This window comes from Cebus imitator, unplaced genomic scaffold (genome assembly GCF_001604975.1).
Source record: "Cebus imitator isolate Cc_AM_T3 unplaced genomic scaffold, Cebus_imitator-1.0 Scaffold3, whole genome shotgun sequence".
In the NCBI taxonomy this organism is placed as follows: Eukaryota; Metazoa; Chordata; class Mammalia; order Primates; family Cebidae; genus Cebus; species Cebus imitator.
Window position 1 is genome coordinate 15,228,352 of NW_016107318.1, and position 24,629 is coordinate 15,252,980.

Genomic DNA, 24,629 nt, shown 5'->3' on the forward strand with positions numbered 1-24,629 from the left:
AGACTTGGACCATGACTGCGAGCATCTGATGAACTAGGACATGCTGTGGGGCCACAGGGCACCCAGACCAGAGGCGTGAGGGCTGAAGCTCTGAAGCCAGCTGCCAGGCAGGAGGAGGGTGTTGCCCACACTGCAGCAGCCATGGCCATTCCCCGTCACACGAAGCACACTTAAGCGTAAGACATACCACTGGTGGTCCCTGTACCAGGGCCTGAGCCAGGTCCGGGGGACGAAACCACAGTCCTGTAGGTGGGTGGCGGTGGGGGAGGTGGAGTTGCTCTCTGTCCCAACCCAAAATCTTTAGGAGATGAGATTGTTTCTAAGTAATCATCTTTGATGAAGGTCTGTTCAGCGACTTTCTTCTGGACTTCTTCTAAATTGAGCGGCGATGGTACATGGCGAGGAGGCCCCGGAGGCCCTGGGGGGCCCGTGGGACCTGAGTGGCCAGGAGGGCCTGGAGCTGGGGATTCAGCTGGGTTGTCTGGTGTAGCTGGTGGGGACACCATTTTTTCCTTTGGAGTCAACTCCGGAGTCACATGGTCCGGGGATGTATCAGAAAAATGGACCCACTTTTCTTCAGCATTAACAGCAACAGACTTGGGGGACAAAACTGGGCCAAAAATGCTGTCCAAGTCATTGATGGATGGTAGCTTTTCAATTTTGACCTCTGTGGCTGACTGGTCATTTCCTGTGGTTAAAGTAGTTGATTTTAAACTTTAATTGACTTATTATTTGTGTGGGGAGTGAGGGAGGGAGGCAAAGATTGGAAGATACATTGCTGTGTGAGGTGCCTCAGTGGGCATACTTGATGATGTAAAAATATCTCTATTGGATTAGGAGCTGAAGGTAGGGGGAGAGATCTCCCACTCCATAAAGTGAGCATCATATTTTTATGCTATTATTTACTCTTTTTTGCAAGCTGAGCACAGCTAGCTACTTTTACCATGATTTAAAGTGCTGTGCATGATACTGCTCTCAAAGGCTGCCCACAGGTGAACACAGTGTGAACATTTTGACAAGGCAGTGTTAGATTCACAGAGAAGTACAGGCTCTGGGACTTCTCCAAAAAGCAAGGTCCAAAAGCAAGGTCCCTTCTAAAAATCTGGCCTACTGAAATACACATCACACAATATAAAAAGAATTGAGAAGTGAAAGACGCCCTCATATTTTATAAAGATTATCTACTCTAGTATACCAAATCAAGACTTTGGTGAAACTGATTATAACATTCATTAATTTAAAAAAATCACATCATATTTAGCTGTATATCCTTAACCTTAAAAACACCAGAAACACTGTACAAAGATTAAGAAGTTATCACCACAAAGATACAAATACAGAAATACACACCCCATACACAACACACACACACAGATTATTGAGGAGGCATTTGCTACTTATTAGAACTGTTACATATCTACCGGCTTAATAGGGAAGAAAATAATTTTAAAAATGTTTATAATTTCTTTTCTCATTAAGTCTAACCTGTAAACATCATAGGCATAACTGATATTTAGTTATAGGATATCATGATACCGAAAAGTCTCTGTTTTGCTAAAACATCAGCATAAGCTATTCTTTTTAATTCATAGCAATAAGAGAAAAAATAGAAAACTATCTTCTACAGCTCTGTATGAAGAAATGCACTTTTTAAAAACTGAGATTATTCACATTAGAAATTGTTACCTAAATAACTGAAAAGCAAGAGCAGAAGTCACTTTACCTTTATATAACTCTTGAACTAGATGAACTATCTTAGTATTTCTATATTTCTGACTTAAAAGGAATTAACTTTCAAGGTTCCAAGGCTGCAGATAAATGGGGAAGCATTTTGCATGGTCTGCAATATTTATAATCTTGTGCTAGTAGGTGTATTTATATCTAACACAATTTGTGGAAATACAAGGGGCCAAAATGTCTTGAACCTGCAGACATCTTTACTTATGAAGCGCCGGATGACTCTCTATTGGGTTTGAGTCAATATAAATTTCATAAATGACTACATCTTGCTTTTGCTTTTGTTGATGAATGCCCACCGTGCAGCTATCAAACTCACCAGGCTGCATAAATAGCAAAGGATGAAGCTGCAGTAGAATTCCGAAAGTGATAAAAAGCCACGTTCTAAGGGCCCAGGCACATAAAACAGCTATTACTACTTTTGATTTGCTAGTCCAGTAAGACTTAGTAGGCTATAAATTGTATGAATACATAGTATTGATTTTAATAGATGATAAAGGTGTGCCTTAAGAATTATCTGTCCACAGGCATGTAGCAGTTCCTTGCCATATTTCATAATCTTTACATAGCTCTTTGCCATGGGGTAATAAATACTTGAACGACCACTGGAAAAAGAATTTCCCCACCACAAGTATGCTGCATACCCTGGGAACCATTTTATGTCTTCATAGACTAGATAGTTTCAGTCTTAGGAAATTGTCTTGAAAAAATATCAATTGTGCTTTAAGACTATGAATTTGTAAATCATTAAAATGAGATCCAAAGAAGTGAGGGGTTAATTAAACAATGACTTTTCATATTGAGATTTTTTTCCTTTCATTTTATAAAATGGCCCTCATTCAACAACATTATACCAAGGAAAAATTTAATTGAGAAATTATTACTAATTTTTTTGTGTGTGAAACCCGGCAGTGATGCTTTAAAACAAGTCTGCATAAGAAATTCTAATGGAAGCAAAACTAAATGGTGACACTGTAATGTTTTAGTGTAGCCTACAGTTTTCAGCACATCAAGGGCATGTTTGTCTGGGTCACTGATCTATTTGACACATCATCCCAGAACTGAAAAAACAAAAGCTTACCTGGTCCAATTGTTAAGGGGGATCCTGTTCGGGGTGGGGTAGCTGGTACATTTTTTGGAGGCAGTGGTGGAGGTGCTGCAAAGAGATGAGAAACCAAGTATCATTGATCATGTTCTTCCTAAGTTATACAATAGATTTAAATAAGCAGGATCTGGGCTTTCAGTTATATTCCTGCTATTGGAAATGGAATAGCAATTAGTGGTCTATATAGATTTTTAGTTCAAAGTCAAAGAACTGAAGCAGAACTCATTCAGATTCTTCCATTTTATGAAAATAAGAGATCATCAAAAGAATGTCGGACAATAATATCACCATTTTATTCACTTAAATATGATTCAACACACAAACCTCAAGCCACAACTAAGTCCTGCGTCCTGTACTAGGAACTAGGGTCATAGGGTTGAATAAAAATAGCTTCTGCCCTCGAGGGATTTTTCACTGACTGAACGAAATCATGTTAGCTGACAGTAACAGTCGAAGGTTTAATCATGGAAATAACAGATTGGGTGGGGGCTCCTGTGAAAGGTTTTTAATCCAGTCAAGATTGACTGCCTGGATTGAGTCCAGAAAGATTTCTCAAAATCATATTTCTTAAATTTTAGTACATTTTTAAAAGTTACAAGCAAAGTGACCCTCCTTGGGTCAAGGAGGAATGAACAGATTCCTTCGATAAAAATTACAGCCAAAACAAGTATCATGGCCCCTACCAAGAGATCCACCCTTCTGAGCTGGATTGTCACTTTGTGGGCAAAATTTGGAATTACTGTTTCAATGGGTTCATTTCTTCTTCCTCTTTCTTTAAGAGTATGTTTTCTTGTCACTGGCCCTATTTGGTAGATTCAAAGCATTCACATGAATGTCATAGGCCATCCCAAAGTTTAGTTGTGAATCTGAATGCTGTCCAATCTCTCATAACCTAAATGTAGAGGGCGGCAGGTGGGCACATGGCTGGAGAGTGCCTGCTGCTACCTTCCACCTGCCTAAATTGGGAAGAAGCTTATTCTGTCATTCCTCCCTCCTCCTCCCCTTCCCATACTTTATTTATTATTTTTAGGCAGCATCCTGTTTTTCCACACAGTAAGTATGACTAACAACCGTCATCCTAAAGCCTAGGAATATGTGGTTCTTAATCTCAGTGATGAGCTTCTGAAAACTACAGCTCTAGTGGATCATATTTTCCCACAGAAGTTAAGAGTCAATCAGGGGTTCTGCTCCTAATTAAGGATCTCTGCCAAAAATCAAGGTTATAATCAACAAAATACCATAAAAACAAATAAAATGCTATAAAAGCCTAATAATCTAAAATAGAAAACCTATGCTGCAACTACAAAATGAGCAGAATGATACAATGCACATCAACCAAACAACAGCCTCTGCTGTGATAAGTGTAACCACCACACATAAGACTCACAACTCTGAAATACCAACAGTTAAAACGAATACATCACCTCCATAAACAACTCATTTACTCTCTTGACATTTAGGAAAGGGTTTACCAGGGATCGATCACTTGGATAGCTCAGGTCTGTAATGAAAGGTTTTCAAGGAAGTTACAGCTTTTTCACTGGTTTTATTTTGCAGGGAAAGACATTCAAAATCATGCCACAAAAGCATGGTTTAAATATTTTAAAAATACATTTTTTTAAAGTTAGAAGTTTAAAAAAAATTGTTGATAATGATGTTTTTCCTATCCTGTTTAATGAAGGAAATATCTTCGGAAAGGCTAGATCACATGGCTTTATAGCAATATTACTTCCAACAAATAACCTCTTGGATTTTGATTATGAATCCCCTTGGTTAATTCTCATGATCATGTTTAGGCACCAAGAAGCAAAACTCTGGAGATGCTGAACTGGAAAAAGTATTAGTTGGTCTGTATGTGAGCCCAAAGGATGAAAATACCCTCTGCATCCCCCTCCTTGCCAAAACACCTTTTTTTGAAATCCAGTTCTTCAAAGAGTGCCTTCCACAGGCATGCTTCAGAGGCAGTCTACTGAAAAGGGAATTCAATAAATCTGTAAGAAGGGTGGCTTCACCTGATGAACAGTCCATCCAGTCTAAGTAGCGAATCCACCACCCGTGAAGGGCTATCTAGATTTTCAGGATCTCCTTCCCCAGCCGCCTGGGCCATGCCAAAGAAGCCAGGCTAATGGCAACTTTCACATAAATTTACCCTGATCTAGTGTCTCACTTTCTCTCTACCATGTAGCCTCATTTCTCTTGTTCCCTAATTGTCACTCTATCCTATCAATGTGTCCTTTCTGTCCTGTGCAGCCTCAGTTGTTCTGTAGGATGAGCTGAGACCATATCAGACTTGTTCACCTCTGTGATGTGTGATAGCCTAATGCCTGGAACACAGTAGGTTATTTAGCGCACTTGCTTCTTATTCTTACATATATACAATGAATAAATATATACATTAATAAATTCACTTATTCATTGTATATATGTACCATATAAATATGTAATATATATTTATTCATTGTATATATGTAAGAATAAGAAGCAAGTGGGCTAAATAACCTACTACGTTCATATATACAATGAATAAATGAATGAATAAGCACGTGGGATTTCAGATATATACATATTTTTACATATATACAATGAATGAATGAATAAACACTTGGGATTTCAGAAAAGGCTATGATTCAAGGTTAATAATTTGCTTTATTGTGTTATTTTCTTCCTGTCTTCATAACCTGCCCTGAGCTCTTTAACTTGAAAGCCTGTGAGAATAACATCTCTTCTTAATATTACTCAGTTCTAATGTTGCTTATGTAGACTTTCTAAGAGTTGTCTAATTTCACTATGCAGACAGACAGTAAAATGAGTCACTTATTTTTCCAGACAGAGCAGATACATAACTTACTTCCAGTGGGAAAAGGCCTTGTTAACTTTGGCGACTCCATGCTTGGATTAATTGGTTGGCCTGAACCCCATATCTCAGGTTGATCTAAAAGAACTGGAAACAAAAAAGAAAATGTCCCAGGGTGAGTTAAAAAAAATCCCCATACTTCAGAACTTAACATTTCAAGTTGAGCTTTACAAAATAATTTTCCTCTTGTCTCAGTACTAAAAAATTAATTTAGGAATGTGCCTCTCCTTATTCTTTTCAAGCAGAGAATAGAAAGAGGAGTGTGGTGTGAGTGTGGGTGGGAGGAGTGTCTGTGTGTGTACATATAGCTATATAAAAACTTTCAGAGCAGAATCTGCATTTTCTTTTGGGTGGTCACTTAAGGACATTCTGAGTATCAGCAGACGTGCTGGCTCTGTCTCAGGTGCCCATCTGAAAATCCAAACATTAACCCCCTGGACACTTGTTTTGTTGTAAGTTGGTTTATTTAAAGTCTCCTATGAATATGCTTCAAAACTGAAAATGTCTGGGTTCTGTGCAGTGGTTCCTATCTTTGAAGGATTCTACAGGGTCTTTAAATAAACCTTTTACAGCATCATAAAAAGGAATTATATTATTTTAAAAATGCTTGGTGAATATGTTAAGAGAGCCAGAAAAATAAGTATTTAGATACCTAACATAGGGCAATTAGGTTTTGGGTCTAAGGACACTAAATTTAATATTTCTTCTCCTTTTTTTCTTCCTGTTCTGATTTTTAAAATAGCTATGTCAATGTAAACAGTTAGTGCTTCTCAACACCTATCCTGTGGCAGGGACTATGCAAGTGCTGCTGTAATTCATTATGTCATCTAGGACAGACTGGGAAGTCAGTTGGATAGGGCTTGAATCTATCCTCTGCACTGACTGTAGGACTGCGGCAAGTTACTTAACCTCTCTGTGCTGCCTTCCTTCAGTGTAAAGTGGAGATAATAAAAGCGACCTTAGAGAGTTATAAGGAGGATTAATGGAGGAAAGATGTCTTAATATAGTGCATATAAAATGTATGTAAAACATGTATCAGAAGGCCAGTAGCTATTACTATTTATTTGAATACTCACAACCCCACCATGTGGTTGATACCAGTTCCACTTGTGCGAGAGGAAGCTGATGATTGGAGTGGCTGAATGAGGTGTCCAGGGTAAAAGCAGAAGAGCTAAGATCTGATGCAGGCATACCTAACTCTAAAATACACATTATTTTCCCTAGGCCATTTCAATTAGTGACAGAAAAACATTTTCTGGGCCAGGCAAGTGGCTCATAGCTATAATCCCAGCATTTTGGGAGGCTGAGGTGGGAGGATTGCTTGAGTCGAGGAGTTCAAGACCAGCTGAGCAACATGGTGAAACCCAATCTCTACAAAAAATACAAAAATTAGTCAGGTGTGGTGGCATGTGCCTGTGGTCCCAGCTACTTGCGGGGGCTGAAGCTGGAGGATCACTGTGGGAGGTCGAGGCTGCAGTGAGCTAAGGACTTGCCACTGCAATCCAGCCTGGGTGACAGAGTGAGATCCTGCCTCAAAAAAAAAAAGAGAAAGAAAAATGAAAAATCGATCTAAAGAAGAATGAGTAGGTACGAAAGGGAAGTGTGGGTATTGAAAGAGGTAGTGTGATTTGTACAAACGCAGGAACTTTACAGGACTTCAGGGGATGAAGTCATTTAAAGGGTAGTTGAGTCCACGAAAATGGACACGTCCAGGTATGTATCTCCTGTCTATCACAAACCTCAAAGATGGTCTTCGCTCTTTTTTAACATGAGAGCAGACATTCTCCAAAGATATGAAGCAGCATTTTCTTCACAAATTCAATGCGAAACACAGCTTTGCTTTTTAAGAATGATTTCTATTTTTTATGTAAAGTTTCCATATAGTTATGGGATTCCTTAAACAGGCAGATTTAGGTCCAACAAATCAAATCCCATCTCCAGTCACCATACACTTATGTCATTAAACGTGAGACTGAGCACAGATGAGTCAATAAGGAAACGATCGTCTCACTGCAAGGCCATCTTTACACAGGGATTCTAAGTTACGGACATTTAAATCACTAAGGGAGTATTTAGAAATGTTCTTTCTACATTTTCCTAACAAAAACATTGAAAATATTCAGGTGTGGCTGACTGCTGGCTATCTCCCAGAATGCATTCTCCAGTTCCTCTATAGTAACAGAATCGTAGCTGGCTACATGGCATCTGGCCATTCGGCTTTGCCAGGAAGAGACCCGTGTCTCTTCAGGTTTTGCTCTTAGAATAGTTAGCAGTGAGTTCCAGTGTCCTCACCCCACTTCCTTTCTTCTGAATGGGAGAAGACAGCTTCAGCAGTCTCCTTGGAGCCAGAGATAAAAGTAACATTTCGAAGACAGCAGAGCTACTCTACCAGTCCTATATTGTTTACTTCTAGACTGTTAACATGAAAGAGTTAGAAAATTCTATCTTGTTTAATTTACTGTACTTGGCGTCTCTTTGTTAATGTAGTCTACTCATTGTGCTTCTAATTCTTGTCATCTTTAACACTTAAGACCCTTCACCAATAGCTTCTAGAAAGATAACATGTTATTATATATTTACCAGGGTGCTCCTAAATCAAATAATTTTTTACAAACACATTTTATATTACCAAAAATAGCTACTGGAGTTGCATGCGTTAGCCATAAACACATTTCAGGAATAGATAAGATACATTTTAAAGAAAGTTGATTTTATATCAGTAAAGCACACAGTATTTACAGCCATCCAAAAACAGGGTTAATTTTAAAAAGTTAAATATTTAACTCTAGGAATAAATATTTAACAGATAAACTCAATAATAATGGCTGAAATAAAGATATTTCTTCACTATCATTGTATTTTTATTTTATTTTATTTTATTTTTATTTTTATTTTGAGGTAGGATCTTGCTTTGCTGCCCAGGCTGGAGTGCAATGGTGTGATTACAGCTCACTGCAGCCTTGACTTCCTGGGCTCAGGTGATCCTCCCACCTCAGCCTCATGAGGAACTAAGCCTACAGGTATGCACCAACATGCCCAGCTAGTTTTTAAGGTTTTTTTTTTTGTAGAAATTGGGGGTCTCCATATGTTGCCCAGGCTGGTCTCGAACTTCTGGGCTCAAGCAATCCTTCTATCTCAGCCTCCCAATGTGTAGGGATTGAAGGAGTGAGCCACTATGCCTGGCCTTATTTCTAAGTTTCTAAATGATTCAAGGTCATTCCTGGGTCTTGAGCCAGCAAACAATGACTGTTGTGAGAAATCCAACTGATGCCTTCATTATCAAGTGGGAAAGAGTAAATGTGGTCAGGGAGGCTAGACCCCAATGACAGTGACAATGACGGGTATATGAAGGTCTGTCTCCATTTGTGAACCTGTTGATACCTCAAATGGTGATGGTATGGCTCCCAGAACATTTACTCCATGACAGGACTATGTGTAGATATGCAGTAAGTTTTACTGATTTCTTTTGAAGAATGAGCTTGTTAGAAATATTAGATATTTCTTGAAGTAAAGTTTCAAATCCTAAAATAACAGAGATTTGAAAACTAAACTCCTGTGCTTTACGGCACACCTAGATTGGAACTTTTCCTTCGCATGAGGATAATATATTAAAAGTATACCTCAAAATACATACATTTAATTTAGAAAAGTTGTACTTTAATAAAAGAAAAAAAAACCAAATCTATAATACACATATTTTCTTTTCCTACCTTCCGTCTTCTGTTCATCAAAAGCTGATTCTAGTGGTGGGCCAAAGAGAGGAGCAAGGGCTATAGTGTCATCCGGAGGCTTTTTGCTAAATCATACACATTAAGGCAAAATAGAGGAAAAAGGCTCAAAAATTATTGCTCAAAAAGATATACAAGCTTTCCCATATTTTTCTCAGTAATACAAGTGTGTGTGTGTGCGAACTAGTGCATGCATGCTTGCCTGTGCATACAAGCTCCATTAGGCCTAGAAACTATTTTATAAGGATGTCAGATGTATTATGGGACAAAAGAACTGGTAGAAGGTGAGATCCTTAGTTCTCAATGGAGGGCTGAGGTGCTCATCCAATAGAAATAAGTTGAAGGAGAATAACTCTTTCAAAGCATCATGATTTTCTATACCTGGAAGAGATAATACTAGAGATGAGAGTTTATTGCGAAGCACCTTTCTCCCCAAGATCTCAAATACCATTTACATTTGATTTCGCCACATCTCTGTGTTGTGGTTAATGCAGTTTATAATTAGTGAAAGTCAGGCGTAAGGATATTAAATAAAAAGCTACCGAGAAGTTTTATCCTCCAATAGACTAGTTATAACCTCCTAATACCCCAATACAATAAATCTCAGAAGGAGAAATATTGAGAAATCAGGGGAACAGGAGGATAATAAGTTACACTGGCATCCCTTAATTATTACTCCAGACTGATTATTAAGAAAATGATGCATAATTATCTTCATTTCTTCTCCAAATCTGATTTCCCTTATTGATCCCAGTGAGGTCTATGTGTGTATGATAAGGGGTAAGGAGTGAAAAGGAGAGGAGAGAGGTTGGAGAAGGAGGATAAATATTGAAAATAATCCAATTTATAAATAGAAATAGCAGTCTTTCTATAAAACAATGCCCATTTGTACAATACTTACCCAACCCACAGAGTACACTGTAAAATACAATGCTTTGCCAAAAACTAAAAGCAGATGGAAAATTCCTTTGGTGTGTGGCAGGTGGAATGCATCATGAGATGGTAACCAACTAGACATGCTTCTTTTCATAGGGTAACAGAATGATATTGTAGATCAGCATTCTAGACACCAAAAGACCTCTTTAGAGAACTTTGGTGGCCCCATCAGGAAGGGGACTGCACATTCTGATAGGCAGTTACTTCAGATAAATGCAGAGTATTTCCCTAAAGGTCTCCCTTGGGCTGACTTATGAAAAATAATAACATATTTGGACCATGCTATGGACATTTGAACTGACATGTTTTAGTAGATCCTTTATTAATGGGAACTAAGAGTTTAGCCCAAAGGAGATTTGTCTAATTGTTTAAAGTTCATGATGGCTCGCATAAAACACAACTAATGTCTTTCACACTCACCTTATAAGTTCTGGAGTTGGTGTGGAACGTCTGGGTCTTGCCACTTCTTCACCTGATGCACAGGACAAAGGAACTATTTAGACATATTTTTTTACCATGCCCTGATATGTCTTATAACCTATGTTTGGAAACACTTAGAGATTTAAGTCTCATCAATAAGCAACTCAAATGAAAACTTTACAAAACAAAGCTTCTCCCCTGGCAATGCAACAACCATATATTAGGCATATGTAGTGGTGTTTTCTTTGGCATTTGTAAAACCTCATTAACTAAGGAACTTCCGGTGACAAGCCATCAAAGAGAAGATTTGTATACTGCAGTGCTTAGTTAAAGAGCATACCATTCCTGGAATGTCTGCTGCCTTGACTGGTTCTGCTTTCTAATTAAGAAAATACTAAGCCAGGCCATATGTGTAGTACATGAATCCAGCATTCTCTGCCTGTTCTTTTCTTGAAATGCCAAGAAAATGTATCTTGAAAACTATGAACCATGAATTTAGAATTTCCTAGTATGTGTTGTATGCAGCAGAGGAAAATTGAGCCCTATGTATATTATAACCTATATCACTTTGGTTGACTAACATTTTTATATCAAATAACAGAAGAATGGGTAAGTTGCTTCTACTTTCAGTTCCTTCTGCCCTCCTGTTCTTCCCACCCCCAGCAACAAATACATACTTGATTAAATCCATTTCTAAAGTTAAACAATATAGCAAGAGTTGACAAATATAGACAGAAAATAGCAATTACAAATATTTATTTTCAGAACTTAAATATTAATCACTCACAGGGGCCCTCTATCATTACAAGAATTCTTTGCTGTAAAAGTAAAAAATTAAAAATTAAGCCCAAGAATGTATAATTCATATGTATATATACTCCAAGATCCAAGGAACTATTCTTTCTTTCAAATCATACGCTATTTCTGGTAGCTAAGATATACTTACTGGATAAGTTCCTTTTAATTGCACCCTAGAATTAGAAATAGACACTATAAGGTTTAAGACCACATATATGTTATGTACAATATGTATTATTTCTCTCATTGCAATTAAACTGAACTCAAATAAATACAGATAGGGAAATGAAATTTTTCTCAGAACCGCATTTAAGTTGGAAATTGTAGATACACACATAGAAATCAGTTTTTTATTTCACCCAAAGATTATAGAGAGGAAGGAAGGGTAAATCATAAGTCTTCTGAACAAGAAAAACCCCTTACCTGGGTAGATTTGGTAAATCAACTTCAAATATTGAATAGTCCGTTAAAAAAAAACCTCTTGAACTCTAGCTGATAAGAATGTTTAGCATATGTTTGTTGAAGTTCAAAAATTACAGAATGTATTTAGGAGTAGTGCATGCTTCTTGTCAGTTGGGGTCCCCAGGTTGCTAATGGAAACAGTCATCCGTTTACAAATGTGATTTTAAAAGGTATAGGTGGCAAGAGTAAAAGGCAAGGGAAACTTGAACCATCTGCCACTGAGTGAACTGTTTTATTCAGAAAGCCAGGGAATTCCACCCTATGCACTCATTCTCCCAATGTCTTCCACTTGCCTGCCACCAGGCCCATCAGTCATGAATTGGGAGTAATGTCTTTAGCTCAAGGCATTGTGATATTACTGGAATACAAAGAGCCCTGGAAGGAATAATCTGAGCAGGTCACCTCCAGTTTTTTTAATGCCTTAGCTTAAACTTATTTAGATAGTAGAAGGATTGATTAGATAAAAAGTTTTGATTAAAAAACAGAAGTGGTGAAAAGTTCTTCGTGTGGAATGCTACCAGAAAAGTAGACCACTAGGATGGTTGCATCGTGGGGTAGAGCATGGCTTGGCCTGCTTGCTGTAGGAGAATGACCGAGGCAGAGTTGAGGACAGGGAAAGCTGAAGTACATATAAGAAAGTATTCCAAGGCTGGGCATGGTGGCTCACACCTGTAATCCCAGAACATTGGGAGGCTGAGGCAGGAGTATCATCTGAGGTCAGGAGTTCGAGACCAGGCTGGCTAACATGGTGAAACCCTGTTTCTACTAAAAATACAAAAAATTAGCCAAGTGTGGTGGCAGGTGCCTGTATTTTCAGCTACTTAGGAGGCTGAAGCAGGAGAATTGCTTGAACCCAGGAAGCAGAGGTTGCAGTGAGCTGAGATCGCACCACTGCACTCCTACTTGGGCAACAAGAGCGAAACTCGCTCTCAAAAAAAAAAAAAAAAGTATTCCGAAAGGTGAGACCATGAACACATTTGGTGGATGGTCACCAAACCCTTTTTTCCTACTTTTTAATTTTAGTGAATGCTCAATCTGGTGGTCACAGATATGTTTTCTTCTCTCAAAGTATAACATTAACAGCTTAGGACAAGATTTAGCACCTCTGTAATAGACCTATAAGAAGCTTCTTTCCCTTGTTCCTAAGGCTATATAAAGATTTTCTGTCCCATTTTGAACCCATTTATGCGAGGAGCAGTTCCAATCTGAATAAAGTTCCATTCAATGCTTTCTCAATCTCTCAAAAGTATATTTTCTGGCTTTTTTTTTTTTTTTTTTTGTCTAATAATGTGATCTCTTTCTCCCTACTAAGTGTGTCATATAGAGAATTACTACATTATTTCTACTTTCTAATAAATATGGCCACATATATCTGCTTAGGTTATTATGGAAGTTTGGATACAGGTTTGCTTTTAGAAAAGAAGGCTCTACAGACAGACATGATTAGATAACAGAAATAATTAGATAACAAATGCTTTTCTGGGTTATGAACCCTCAGATAGAATTTCATTAATAAGATCTGAAGGAAGAGATAGAGGGGATTTAGTTCCAAGCAGTCAATCACAAGATTGATAAATGGCATTGAGGGAACACAGCCTACCTAGTACTGTGAGGCCTGAAACCCTGGAGGTCCCAGAGGCTATATTGAAGACCCTTCTGTCTCTCAGCCCTACTCTTTTAAGTGTTAATATCCATAAAACCAAGAAAGGTACAGAGCTCCTTTTACAGCCATCAAGTCCCAGATTTGTCAATTCATTCAATAGGTATTCACAGTGGAAAGGCACTAAAGAAGAAGGCCCTGTAACATTTTTATTAAAAAGTCTTCATGAATGAACAATACCAGGTTAAGTGCAAGCAAGACGTGGCAGAAATTTTCAAGAGAACTCAGTTGTTTAGAAATTAGGAAGAACAAAGCTAATATCAATTTAGAAAGGAACAAATGTTTGAAAGATCAGCAGCAAGTCAGCAACAACAGAAAAGGCCTGCTATCCGCTGGATGGGAATACTGATCTCTGATGACCTCAATGTTGTTGCAGCAAGACATATCTAGAAAAAGACTGAGGTGATGATCATACAAACCACATTCAGGAAAAAAGACCATTGGATTCAAAACCTCCCCTTTTCAAGTGACCGTATATTCCTTCTTTCAATGCTTGTTTGTTGTTACATGTATATTGTGAATAAGTTTCCTCACTTTGAATGAATGAATTCACTCTTTTCATAATCTGTGATGTCACTTAACAGCTGGGTTGGAATCATCCATAGATTAGCAGTCTCTGCAGATGCCATCTTTGAATGGCATTAGTTATGTAGTTTAGCAGAGAACCACCAACTGGTCACCTGGGGCTGGATATTTGCATCAAATAATAATGGACTAATTGGATTGGCACAGGCCTAGGGATATTTCAGAGAGCACTGTTTTCAGTTCCATTTCCTCTCTTAAGGGACTGACCAGGTAAATGGGGGTCATTTCAAACTAACAAAGACCCTTCTTTTTGTTGCTTTAAATTCATGATACTCTTCAACTTGAGGAAAATGACAGTTTTCACTTTGAACAATGCAAATTAATTTTGGTCTGCCCTCCCAAAGTTTGTCTTCTGTGATGAAAATATTTAGAATTATGTAATAGCCTAGGAATATTGACTTGAAAGTGTCTCCCTCTCCCAAGATGGAAATCATAATGTTGTATCAGCATATTCTGATCACTGTAAGTTATGGTCCAGGGAGATATTTTGAATTCAGGCTTAAAAGCAATGATGGCTTAAAAAAGGTGTCCTTACATTCTTAATAGTTTTATTATTCTTTATTATCTCTTTGCTATCAACTTGTATGGTACTTTCTGGTGACTCTCTAGGCCTCTTATGCACACACAAACACACACACGCACACACACACACACACACACACACACACACTCCATATATTTTCCAAATTTAGTACTAGGAGTTGGGACTCCCATGTATTAATTTAGTTCATTATGGGAAAGTGTTCTGACAATTCTAAAATATGCCCCTGATACTTAAGAGGGTCAGAGGCTTTCCACCAGTAAACCTATTTCATCTGCCTCATTCACACTGGGTTATCATAAATTTAATGGGAAACCAACCTGGCCACCTTGCCTTGGCAGCAATTTTCTCTATACATGTTTAAGGTAAAAATGTTGAGAGTTCTTACCGGGCTGCGCCTCTGTGATCAGCAAAAAGGAAGAGAGAACAGACACCTAGTCAGAGAACGATGGATCAGTCAACAGGCTTGGGTAATAGAAGACTTCATAAATAGCTACAGCTAACCAAACACACCCTCCAGATAATCAGGCCAAAGAAAGACAGGCAGTTCCAGTGTTTAAAGCTTATTTAAACCACAGGAGGCTTTGGAGAACCTTAAAGAGAGGCTATTTTTTTTTTTTTTTTTTTTTTTTTGAGACAGAGTTTCGCTCTTGTTACCCAGGCTGGAGTGCAATGGCGCGATCTCGGCTCACCGCAACCTCCGCCTCCCGGGTTCAGGCAATTCTCCTGCCCCAGCCTCCTGAGTCGCTGGGATTACAGGCACGCGCCACCATGCCCAGCTAATTTTTCGTATTTTTAGTAGAGACGGGGTTTCACCATGTTGACCAGGATGGTCTCGATCTCTTGACCTCAGGTGATCCACCTGCCTCGGCCTCCCAAAGTGCTGGGATTACAGGCTTGAGCCACCGCGCCCGGCCAAGAGAGGCTATTAGTTGTACAATACAGCTTTGCTAATATGGACATATAAGTTTTAGTTATGTGTACATAAGAATAAGGTAGAAACATACAAGAAAACTTTACTGACAGTGTTTAATGTCTTGCCAGAGAAGTTTCTCTCTAGATAGTTTGTGGAGAGGGTACTTAGAGATAGTACAAAGCAAACTGTTTCCCTACAGAGCAGGGTGTTAGCAAATGTAGGCAATCATGGATTTCCCACATACTTAGGGTGCAAAAAAAGCTTACAAAAAACCAGAGGCAGGATTTAGACAGCCCCTTTCCTTGTCTGTATTTTTTCTTTGGTGTTCTATGGAAGGTATGCTTATGAGGATTTTTTTTTTTTCTATGTTGAATGTTCTTGGCCTAGTGATTTGTGTAAACTCTACCAATATGATGTGAAAGATGAGAATGTGATGGGAAAGACAAGGAGCCCCTGACAAACGTAGTTGGGAATGACAAAAACTGTCCAGCAGCAACAGAATGCCGGAGGACCAGAAGACCTTAGAAAACACAACAAGCAGATGTATGACTTCTTTCTTTTGCTTTTCAAACCTAGATTGTGGCTGCTATCAATTTACTCCAACAATCTCTGATAGCTCTGCCTCTTTAGGAGCTTTCTGATGTAACATGAGTGACTAGGATGTGAGTGGGGAAAGAGCTGTTGTTCAGTTTTCCTTTCAATATGTGGGCTAATGCATGGATTTGCCAGAGGCAACCTCCCGAAATCAAAACTGAGAGCACAAACACAAAGAGAGCTAGGAGTTTGTTCAAATGTAGAGATGGTCTTTCTAGGACATAGATAGGAAGCAAAAACTTGTAGCTTTTTACATCTAGTAGGCCTCCATGGATATCTAGTCCAACTGGCTATATGCTATAGAGAGGAAGGTGAGGTTCTGAGATACACAGCTAGTAAACAGGTAGAACCAGAGACAGAAGTTAGATCTCTGATTTCTCATTTTCTTATTCTTTCTATGATGCCAAGCATGGCATTGTTGAAGAACTCCAAAAGCAGAGAACCATTGTGGTTAACACCAGGAATGGTTATTTTTCAGACCAGTTTGTAAGTAGCATTGACATATTACTCTAGCCAATTTACTTGTAATATTACAGACTTTATTATTTGCCTTATTTTCCAGGTATTGCTCCCTATTGATTCCACCTTCTTTATAAACCTGCCTATATGCATGGATGTATCTTAAATAAAATGAGAAAAAAAGGACACATAAATACCTATATCTGGGCTTAACTGATCTTATTGACTGATCCATACTGTGTTTTGAGAAAAATTCAAACACTTTTTTATATGAAAATTTAGACTTTATTATTCTTTAGTGACCAGATTAAAAAGTTCTTTTGTGTAGAAGGAAGCGTGGGAATTTCATGATAAACAATTCACTTTTAAAATATAGCAATTAGAGGACTAAAAGCGACCTAAGATGGAAATATGCAAAATAGAATATAGATTGCAAGCATTCAGAGGCAAACTTACATTCAAGAAGCTTTATTATTAAAGTACGTGCAAAAGTAATTGTAGATTTTGCCATTACTTTTAATTTAAGGTTATTCAGAACACTTTCTCAAATTAATTTCAAATATATTAATCTACCCAAATTGAGTCATATCTTAATTTCCAATGAATTATAAACCTGTATTTCTAATCACAAGTTCAAGCTTTTATTTTTTCTACTAAAAGACAACCTTGTGATACAGCATTTTGGAAACTACATTTGAAAAATGCCCTCATCAGGGAATAGCTGTTCAAATCCATGTAGTCACAGGCTGATTAAACAGAACCCAAAAGATATAGCTAGAAGCTGTCCAAAGTGTAGACCCAGAAAGCCTCAAGGTCTATGATTAAGAGCCATCTGAAAGTTTCAAAAGAAAAAGAATTCCAGAAGCAAATGGAAAGGCTTTATATATGTCAATTATCACCATTGATGAGCAAAAACTGGCTTAGGCTATGCCGGACAAGGACAGAAAAATTATTATTAGCCAGGAGGGTAGGGTCTTTGCCTGTTCAAAATTTAATTTTACCCTTTCTCCCATCATTTCCCAAGAATGTCAAAGCCTTTAGCATTCTATATTTTGTTTAAATACAGAATTTTCTTCAAAGGCAGGAGAAAACTAACTTAGTATCTGGTCTTGATGTATTCTATAAGCTGAGAGAACTACGTCCAGATTGCAAACCCAAGTGCTTGCAGGAGTAAGAAGTGGGTGGGGGGATAGGGGGCTGGGAGTCAGGCACATACACATGATGAGACTCTAGAAAACTGGCCGCTATTCAGTGCACCCCATGTCTGCCACGTGAGAATGTGGGCTTAGGTCTGCCAGGTCTTCAGAGAGATGATGAACATCCGGATTTTCTTTTTAATTTGAAATGTTCTAGTTTTGAAATGTGGGCTAAAATTGTTTTTAACTGCACAACCAAACAAAACACCTATTCAGTTGTTCAGAATCTGCAGGAGGTCAATTTATCTCTGATTGCAAGCATTTGTAGCATACATAATAAGCTCTCAGTAAGTACTCTCTGCTGTTATTACTACTTCATTTCTGTGTCTGATTACTCAGAGACCTTGCAAGTGGTCTACTTGTTTTCTGAACAAATTTCCTTCATTCTTAATTAAATACTGTGTTCAATATCCAGATTTCTCTTGTTCTTCTAATGCCTTCTGGAGAAGGTTTTGGAAAACATTTTATTTTCCCTTCTACTTTTATCTCGGTGTTCCACTTAGAGATAGCTCTTATTTTCTAACTTGAGGCTATTTTCAAAGTGGATAAACACTGCTAATCTGTGATTTTGTCACTGGAATGAAGATCTAGAATATGGTATATTTCTAAAATGTATATAATTTTCAGAATGAATATGTCTACGTAAAAGAAAATACTGCAGCCTATGTCCTCACCGTCTTCACAGTGTTTTTATGTTACACGGCAGTTCTGTTTTATTATTTTTTGCATAACAGAGTTCATTGAAATCCAGTTAACTGAGATACCTTAGTCTTAGTCAATGTGAATAAAGTGTTTTAACATGTTTATCATTTCCAATTAACCAAACAATCTATCCTGCTTGTCAAATTCATTAAATAACCGAGACTTTGAAGTTTTATGACATCCCAATTTGCTAAATGGGGAAAAACAGATGAAAATGGACAATGAACTACAAAGCACTAAACAAATATGATTTTTCTATAGTCTTCTTTTAGCAAATTAAGTGACTAAAATTAGAGAATTTTCTAGGAAGGAATTAGAATACATGATCACTATGTTTATTAAGATTCCTACAAGCATTCCTGTTTGTTTTTAAATGCTTTAGGGTGAAGACAAACGATTTGGCAAGCATCTATTCGCCCCATTATTGTAGGTGTTTGAATGTATTTAAACTTGGGTCTACTACATATCACAAGTTAGATTACAGAGACTGCCTATTATATTAAATCAGACATATTTGAGATGATCTTCTAAAACTTCATTTGGGAAGAGAAACAAAGAACCTGCTAGTAACCAAGGTATCATCAAAATGACCAGGCAGAGGAATCAACATGGACATTTACAAAGAAAAATGAGGTGAGGGAGTGACGGGGGTAAATTACTGTAGTTAAAATTGCTGTGAAGGACAACAGGAGAAAAACTAATGAAAAAGAGAATTTTTAAAGCACCAGAGGGAAACCTCAGGCCACAGAGTCCTGTGGGTATTTGAAGTGGTCAAATGTGGTTAATTCAGATAAAGATTCAGGGTCTATAAGAATAAATGAAATTGCATAATGGAAGGAAAGGCTGTTAAAGAGCACCAGTAATATTTTGCTGCCACAGAGCAGGCGAAGCATAGTTGATTCTGAATTGCTCAGAAGAGGGCCATTTAGCTTAGTAATAATCATAATCATAGCTGCTTATTTTATTTTTGGAAACCAAAAAACTTGGGTTCACTTTTTGAGACATTTTAATGTTTTGGTCTCATGTTTGGGTCCTTCCTGTGCCTTCTGCTCCTCCTCCCTCCTGTCCTGTGGCTTTTCTATAAGCACAGCATCCTGTATATGGGACAGTGGCTGCCAGGATTTGGTCAGTGGGAAGGATCAGAGGTGAAAGCATTTACTGCAACATCCACCTAGGTGTGTTAACAATATGCCAACCACTTCTTGGTGCTGTGAACATGGGACATAATATTTTCCTATTTTCCAGCAGAGAGGTCACTTCTGTCAGCCATCCTGAGAGCACGTTCCCAACAAACCAGGCAACCAAGAAGAGAACGGACTTTTTATTTTTTTTTTTTGAGATCTATTCCTTGTGTTTCTCTAAAATAAAACGATGTAGGTACATCATATAAGACTTGTGTTGCCACCAAAAATCACCCACTGCTACTAAAAATTAACATCCAGGAGGTAATTTACATTTTATAAAGATCCTCTTTTGCAGTCTCTGACAATTCCAGGAGGGAATATTTTGATTTACTAAAACAAAAACAAAATAAAACCCCACAGCTTCCCTACAACTCCCTATTCCAAGACCAGCTTCATATGCATTCTAGATGCTACCATGTTGAACACTAATCAGAAATTAACTTAAAAAATGTTTGCTTAGCTCATGATATGCAGATGTAGCTTGGCTAATTCCATTGGAAGCTGCAATAAATGAAACTTAGTACCAAAAATATTTGATCATATGCCTGTGATTGAGGCAGAGGTGAATCTCAACAAAATTACCCCAAGGCCCTTAATCAGTAACCAACTTTCTTTTTTCCCATGTGCCATAACGAGACCTGGTCATGGTTCACAAAGGTTTGTTTTTAAAGTTCAGAAACTTGTTTAGGTGTTAAACACAGTCAGTCATTAGATATGCAGATAACGAAAATAAATAGAATAAATAATGTTTGTCCCCAAAGTGGAAAGGACTTATTTCTTACCGGACTTTTCCTCTAAAAGTGTAGGCATGGGGAGGAAGAATAAAGAGAAAATGAGAGAGGTGAAATGTATTTTCAAGAAGAAACAGGTCAAGGCTCAGGATAACCTTACTTTAAGGCAGCTCTTGAAGGCATTGCTTTTATAAATGTTTACTAGGTCATTCGTAGGCTGGATGCCTGATATGGTCATTCCTAGGCTGCTGTTTTTAGTTCAAGCTACAGAGGGCATAGGTGTGGACTTCATCTGAGCGTCTGACCACATTCTAATCTTTCTTTCTTCCTTTCCTTTCTTTTCCTTTCCTTTCCTCTTTCCTCTGAGCACAATCTGATCTATCCTTCCTTTCTTCCTTCCTTCCTTCCCTCCCTCCCTCTTTCTTTCTTCTTTCTTTCTTTGTTTCTTTCTTTCTCTTTCTTCTTTCTCTTTTTCTTTCTTTCTTTCCTTCCTTCCCTCCTTTTTCTTCCTTCCTTCCTTCCTTTCTCTTTCTTTCTTTCTTTCTCTTTCCTTTCTTTCTTTCTTTCTCTTTCTTTCTTTCTTTCTTTCTTTCTTTCTTTCTTTCTTTCTTTCTTTCTTTCTTTCTTTCTTTTTCTTTCTCTTTCTTCTCTCTTTCTTTCTCTCTCCTCTCCTCTCTTTTCTTTCTTTGTGAGACAGAGTCTGTCTTGCTCCAGGAAGGAGTGCAGTGGCATAATCATAGCACACTGAAACCCTGAACTCCTGGTCTCAAGAGATCCACCCACCTCAGCCTCCCATGTAGCTAGGACTACAGGCATGTGCCACCATCTCTGGCTAATTATTTTTATTTTTTGTAAAGATAGGGTCTTGCTATGTTGTCCAGGCTAGGCTTGAACTGCTGGGCTCAAGTGATCCTCACACCTCAGCCCTCCAAAGTTCTGGGATTACGAGTGTGAACCTCTATGCCTGGCTTAATCTTTCTTTTGAATGGTTTACTTTTATTAAAAGATTTGTGGCTTGACAACAAAAAAAATGATGGCTTGTAATATTAGGAGGAGTTGGAAAATACTACCCATGCATTGTAGCCAGGTATGGTCATAAAATGAAAATATGAGATTTTCAAGAAACTCCAGTCTCACCAGGGAACCCAGCACCTATCATCTTCTCCCAAATCACCCTGGCTAGAACTGTCAGTTCTTCTTTGATCCCATCCTTAATGTCCTCCCATTCTCCATAGACAATTATGAATTCTTCTCCCTATGAGTGGTCCATGGCTCCTTGGAATTCCTCTTATTCCAAGTAGTCCATGGCCCCTTGGAATTTCACCTGTCTTAGTGAGGCCTACATTAACCCTCACTGACAGCATATGCACTTCCTAGCTGATGGTCCTATTTCCAGTTTCATCTCCTAATCCATCCTTCACACTATCCTTGGAATCATTTTCCAAAAATAGAGAAGTGAATATATCATTCTGCCCTTAAAAAACCTCCTTACTATTCAGAAAATAGAATGCCAACTTCATTCTATGGCACTTAATGCTTTGGTGATGGGCTCCAGCTTCCCTTCCCACCCTCATCTTCCTCCATTGCCTTTCTATGAAGCCCGCACTTGGCTGCACTCTCCTGGCTCTCTTGGATGTGCCATGCACTTACATGCTTCCCTGCTTTCTGCCCATGCTGCTTCTCCCTCTCCTCCAATCAAAATTACTCATTCTTCAAGGTCAGTCACATTTCTTCCATAAGACCTTTCCCAGACTTGCCTGTCAAAATAAATTGTTCCCTTCTCTGGTTTGATTGTGACCCATTCCTTTTGTTCAAAATAATAAATAGATATTGAAGGCCTTTCTATTTGCCTGAGATTTACTAGCCTCAGAAAGCGAAGGTACACATTGCTAGCACATTTCCGCAATTTTTATTTTGCTCTGTATTATTTAGATATCTCCACTCAGTTATCAACTCACAGTAATGGCTATGCATGGACTCTCTCTAGCTCCAAACATAGAGTGAGACACTCAACACATGTTTATAAATTCCCCTTTTAGGGAGCCATTAACATGTTATACAAATGTTTGAAGCACAGTGTCTTTTGAAATATAAAAAAATAAATTGTTCTCTGAAATAAGGCTGAATTAGACATGGCACAAGCCATGTGTCCTCAGTTGTAATGGTTCTTTCACCAGCTCCGTAAATATTTCAGTTAGCTTCTACTTAACTGTTAATTTCTCTGCCTATTAGTGTGACCTCAGGTGCTTACACGTTACAAATGTTCTAAAGAAGTGGCACAGCTTTGTACAACATTAGTGTAGATTATGTGTTCAGATCTCCAGGGCAGAATTTTCTTCTAGAGCAAATAGCTAAGGACCAAGGAAGAGGCTACATCCTTGTAGTTTTCAGTCCTTGAACTAAAACTCTTATTTATAAGGTAAATTTCTCAGCATCTTGTTTAATTAAAATCAGAAGAATAAACATGAACACACAAATGATAAGGGTTCCCCCTCCACTCCTCCCTATACCTCCCCACCTCAAGCTGCCTGATATATTTAACCACCTTTATTTAATATGTTGTTTTGCTCTGGCAGCGGCTACCAACACCAAGGCTACGACCTCGACCTCTTAGCTTAAAGGTTTCTTCAGAATGTTGAAAAAAAAACAATAAAAACGAAGATGGCGGAAACACAGATTTTGGCTAATAGCATCAGTTTATTTTTAATGATGGAAAAGATCAATAAGATAACTGGGAAAGAGAGATTTGCTTCTGGGCTTACTTGTAAGTAGAAATAGAGTAAGCGAATTTTTGGACTAAAATATACAGTTACCTAAAATATAACCATTAAATGGTTATGAAGTAAAGGGAATTTTTTTTTTTTTTTTTTTTTGTCCAGTAGCTAGCCTAAGAGAATACAATTTCTAACTGACAAGGCTTGTTGAAAGGCGGCTTATTCCATAATCAACAGCTTTCCAATAAACTCATAGACCTCTATCCTCTGCAGCTGGAGAGTCTCTCTGGCTATTGTTACTCCAAATAACGTGGTAAAATGCAAGTAGCCACTCAAGTTATGTTTTGTTGGAGCCTACATTTTTGCATAAGGACTTAGAAACCAATTCAAAATTGAATTCTGTTGAGAGTCAAAGCTAATAGAAGTGAGTGAAAAAAATATAAATCAGTTTTGACAATCACTGACATGAAGGTTTTGTGCTCTGATTACAGCCCTGCTCACTTCGCAGCTTAACAAGGAATTGAGCTGCCGTGGGAATTTTTGGCATTAAGCATCATAGATTAGGATCAAGACATAAAAAGTCAGGTTGAATCTGTAAGCCTTTTAAGAATCTGCAATCATTGACCCTTAAAAATAAAATGGCTGGGCTGGGTGTGGTGGCTCACGCCTATAATCCCAGCACTTTGGGAGGCCGAGGTGGGTGGATCATGAGGTCAGGAGTTCAAGACCAGCCTGGCCAAGATGGTGAAACCCCATCTCTACCAAAGATACAAAAAAATTAGTTGGGCATGGTGGCGGGTGCCCGTAATCCCAGCTGCTTGGAGGCTGAGGGATAGAATTGTTTGAACCTGGGAGGTGGAGGTGGCAGTTAGCGGAGATTGCACCACTGCACTCCAGCCTGGGTGACAGAGTGAGACTCAGTCTCAAAATAAATAAATAAATAAATAAATAAATAAATAAATAAAGGCTGTATCCTGAATGTTTCCTTTTATTTTTATTTTTATTTATATGGTGTACTTTTAGAGATAGAGTCTAGTTTTATTCCCTAGGCTGAAGTGCAGTGGTGTAATCATAGCTCACTCTAACCTCGAACTCCTGGGCTCAAGTGATCCTCCCATCTCAGCCTCATGAGTCGTTGGGATTACAGGTGCATGCCACCACACCTGGCTAATTTTGTTTTTTATTTTTATTTTTGTAAAGATGGGGTCTCGCTGTGTTGCTCAGGCTGGTCTCAAACACCTGGGCTTAAGCAATCCTTTCAATGTGGCTTTCCAAAGCACTGGGATTACAGGCATGAGCCACTATGC

At 38.3% G+C, this 24,629-nt stretch overlaps 1 protein-coding gene across 2 annotated transcripts in view; it reads right to left on the minus strand.

The window, feature by feature from the left end:
* SGIP1 (SH3GL interacting endocytic adaptor 1) overlaps positions 1-24,629 on the minus strand; it is a 119,481-nt gene that overhangs the window by 64,015 nt on the left and 30,837 nt on the right. For both annotated transcript variants that reach the window (XM_037740021.1, XM_037740020.1), the window contains 5 exons: positions 11,727-11,751; positions 10,781-10,832; positions 9,407-9,492; positions 5,691-5,783; positions 2,819-2,893 (listed from right to left, as the gene is read on the minus strand). In XM_037740021.1, the coding sequence (XP_037595949.1) occupies positions 2,819-2,893; positions 5,691-5,730 (115 nt within the window). In that variant the 5' untranslated portion in view covers positions 5,731-5,783; positions 9,407-9,492; positions 10,781-10,832; positions 11,727-11,751. The remainder of the gene's footprint in view (positions 1-2,818; positions 2,894-5,690; positions 5,784-9,406; positions 9,493-10,780; positions 10,833-11,726; positions 11,752-24,629) is intronic.